This window comes from Herpailurus yagouaroundi, unplaced genomic scaffold, assembly GCF_014898765.1.
Source record: "Herpailurus yagouaroundi ecotype Mexico unplaced genomic scaffold, PumYag 254, whole genome shotgun sequence".
NCBI lineage: Eukaryota > Metazoa > Chordata > Mammalia > Carnivora > Felidae > Herpailurus > Herpailurus yagouaroundi.
This window is the reverse complement of record NW_024412471.1, coordinates 776,820-780,371: the sequence shown is the minus strand read 5'-3', so window position 1 is coordinate 780,371 and position 3,552 is coordinate 776,820. Positions and strand designations below refer to the sequence as shown.

Genomic DNA, 3,552 nt, shown 5'->3' with positions numbered 1-3,552 from the left:
AGCTCCTGCTCTAAGCGCGGCTCCCCGCGCCTAAGCTGCTGCTCGCGCCTCTCTATCTGCTCGCGTCTCTCCTGCTCCTCGCGCCTCAGCTCCTGCTGCAACCGCGGCTCCTCCTGCTCCCGCTTCTGCCTTTGCAACTGCTCCTCTTCTTCCCGGAGCTCGCGCTGCTCCCGCCTCTCTTGCCTTTGCTTTCGGTCAGGAAATTCCGCAGGCTCCCGACCCTTGCGCCTCTTCAGCTGCTCTTCCTCCTCCAGGCGCTCTTCTGGTTGTCGCCTCTGCAGCCGCTGCTTGTCTTCCTCTGCGAGCTCCCTCTCCAGTTCCTGCCTTTTCTGCCTGTGTTCTTCCAGTTGTCTGTCCCGGGGCTCAAATCTCTGGTCTTCTTGCCTGGGATCTTGTAACGGGTTCTCCTTTCCCTCACACCTGACCCCCTTCTCATCCAGCCCGGAAACCTGGCTGAGAGCGTAATAACAAGCTTGAGCCACCTTGAAAACGAACAGGAGGAATTCATTGAAATCGACGAGCCCGTTACAGTCGCGATCCAGAAGTTCCAGGATCAGATCTACTGTCTCAGGGTCATGTGGCCTCTATGAAAAAATGAAAACAAAAATTTTACAATGTACTATTTACAAATAGTAAACTTTAAGTCATACACACAATGAATATTTTGTGATATGCTGACACTCAGAAGACATTGAAAGCAATTGGAAAAACATCCAGTGTGTTTCAAGTCTTGTCGCTACGTAAAATGCGAACACTTCATTTTAAAGCATACATTTGTTGGAAATTTTTGTAACTTGTAATTTAATGCTGATCAAAAGAACTCAAGTTCTTTTTAGCTGGGTGATTATGAACTCATCCTCAAGAGAGAAATAACAACGAAAAATTTTGAAGTTTTACAGCAGCCATTTATGTCTGAAATAGTACCCTTGATAGATTTTTATCCCATGTTTGTAAACAGAACAAAACGTTTATGTTAACACCATTTTACTAGAGAAGACACTGATTTTAATTATTAAACTTCGGAAGTAAATTTAAATTCCTTTCAAATTTAGTTTGATCTGACATCTTTGGTGATAATTTCCAATGTTCATTCACATTGACGTTGCCATCAAGTACATGAAATAAATACTTGTTAGCAACTTCTTTAAGTACTCAGACTACAATGCCTGTTAAGTGCCTTCAGACTCAGAGATGAAGACTGTAGTGTAGAGCTGTGGTGGTATAAAATGGATACAAAGTCACCATTCTTTGCTATGATCTCTCCTGAGAAGAAATTTTATAACTCTAAATCAATAGATTTCCTTTTCTTGTTATTTCTTACCCGAAGGACATCTCCAAATTCCCTTTCAAGGAGGTTCTTCAGATCTTTCTTGCTTAGTGCTGCCCCATCACAATCATGTACGGCATATTGATTGAAAATTTCAGTGATATCCAAGATGCTTTTCAGAAGTGGAGACATTTTTTTCCCCTTCCTTCAAGTTCAAGTAAATCTAGAAGAATAAAGTAGGATTCAGAATTAAAACTCTGTTTCCCATCTCGGGGAGGTTTCATCCATGCTGTTTCAGTCAGAGCCCTAAATTTACAACAGTAATTTCTTTTCTTTTCTTTTATTTATTTCTTTTGATTTTGAGAGAGAGAGAGAGAGAGAGAGAGAGAGAGAGAGAGAACCGTAAGTGAGGGAGGGGCACAGAGAGAGGGAGAGAGAGAACCCCAAACAGGTTCCACACTGTCAGCACAGAGCCCTACATGGGACTCCATCTCACCAACCTGAGATTATGACCAGAGCCAAAATCAAGAGTCAGATGCTTAACTGACTGAACCACCCAGGTGTCCTAACAGTAGTTATTTTCAACCTGGGCTTTCAAAGCATTTTATTTTTCAGTATTGTACTTAGAAAGGGGAAGACAGATCCTGAGAAATTTGAAGCTAGGGAATTATCTTCAGACTATTCTGTAGTCAGCTTTTGATCGTCTAGTCAATCTGGATTATCCATATCCTTTTCTTCTGTTTCTTCCTGCTCCCTAGCACATTTCAGATCAAATAGTGATCTGAGTGTAGAATTTTAAATTTGATATGTTGCTATTCATAAGTATCTTCCTCTAAAGTTGAATAAAGAGAATAAATGAAAGCCAAAAGGTGAAGGAAGATTTGAGAGTATCTTAAGGTGGATATAAGCCATGTAGATCTAATTGTGGCAGCAAAACATTAGGTGGTAACCAGAAAAATAAAAAGGGAATGTGGATTATTTTCCAACATATGTAGTACATATGAGATCTATGAGGATAATTCATAAGTCACTATTTCTAAGATTAAGCACCACTTCTTCCTAGGCAAAAGTGACATTATAATATTCAGGTATAACAATGCAGAAAACAGAGTACATGTTATTTGTATTAACTCAGATATGTTGCAAATACTCAGTTATTGACTAGCTTCTTTAATTATTTCTCAACTCCAATACTTCAGATGTCATAACTACATGAAGGTGGCCCATATTGAGAAGAACCATAAAAAAGGAGTACTGAGGATTGGTGACTTCTTGAGATGGCAGTTTTTAGGAAGACGAACCCCATAAGAGTCACACATGAACCACTCTCCACCCCCTGATATGCAAACAAACTTATAGAATTCAGAGACTTGGTGGGGAGGGCACCTGGGTGGCTCAGTCGGTTGGGCATCTGACCTTGGCTCAGGTCATGATCTCGTGGTTCACGAGTTCAAGCCCTGTGTCAGGCTCTGTGCTGACAGCTCAGAGCCTGGAGCCTGCTTTGTGGATTCTGTCTCCCTCTCTCTCTGCCCCTGCCCAGCTCATACTCTGTCTCTGTCTCTCTCTCTCTCAAAAATAAATAAAACATTAAAAAAAAAAGAATTCAGAGACTTGGGAGAAGAGCCATGTTTCCATTCAAGTGATGGCTCCAGCTATAAAATGGCATGGAGTTAGTGGGAGTTTGAGATCCCTGTAAGATACTGATCCTTTCTGGTACATAGATCCTCCTGACCCCCACCCAGCATCTACTACAGCTGGAAAATGAATTGTACAGAAGAATATGACCCCATTGGCTTGGACTTACCCACTTCACCAAAGGAAGTTGAACGCTCGCTGACACTGCTGGCAAGTGTACTGGGCAGCTGGGAGCTGGACCTTTTATAAGGGATTTAATTGTGCCCTGAAGAGCAACTTGCAAAGGAGACACCTACTCTGTGGGATGGCCTGATTCATTCCTAACCAAGCCCAGCTCCACCTCTGTCTCCACGAATGACTTGTTTATATCACTATTTGCTCACGTAGCTATTTGACATGAGGTTCACAGACCGTGCCTCCTGACAGTTGAGGTGCTACTGATTCCACCTAACATGAATGGATAGAATATTTGACAGAATCTGTAATTTTTTAAAGTGCTAAAATTTAAATAAAACAGTGAAATGAAGAAATTAATGTTTAGAATATTAGTTAATTATGACTTCATAAAAAAGTAGTAACCTCTAGGCATTTACTTTATAAAAGATACAAATTCTAGAATGGGGTTAAACAGAAACTTTAACATAAACTGG

The 3,552-nt window shown here is 41.2% G+C and overlaps 1 protein-coding gene across 1 annotated transcript in view; it reads right to left on the bottom strand.

Annotated features, from left to right (window-relative positions):
* The window catches only part of TCHH (trichohyalin), a 7,130-nt gene extending 4,007 nt beyond the window's left edge, over nucleotides 1-3,123 (bottom strand). The window contains 3 exon segments of the mRNA XM_040461086.1: nucleotides 31-584; nucleotides 1,322-1,490; nucleotides 3,072-3,123. Coding sequence (XP_040317020.1) covers nucleotides 31-584; nucleotides 1,322-1,459 — 692 coding nt within the window. The 5' untranslated portion in view covers nucleotides 1,460-1,490; nucleotides 3,072-3,123.
* Nucleotides 3,124-3,552: the final 429 nt, after the last annotated feature.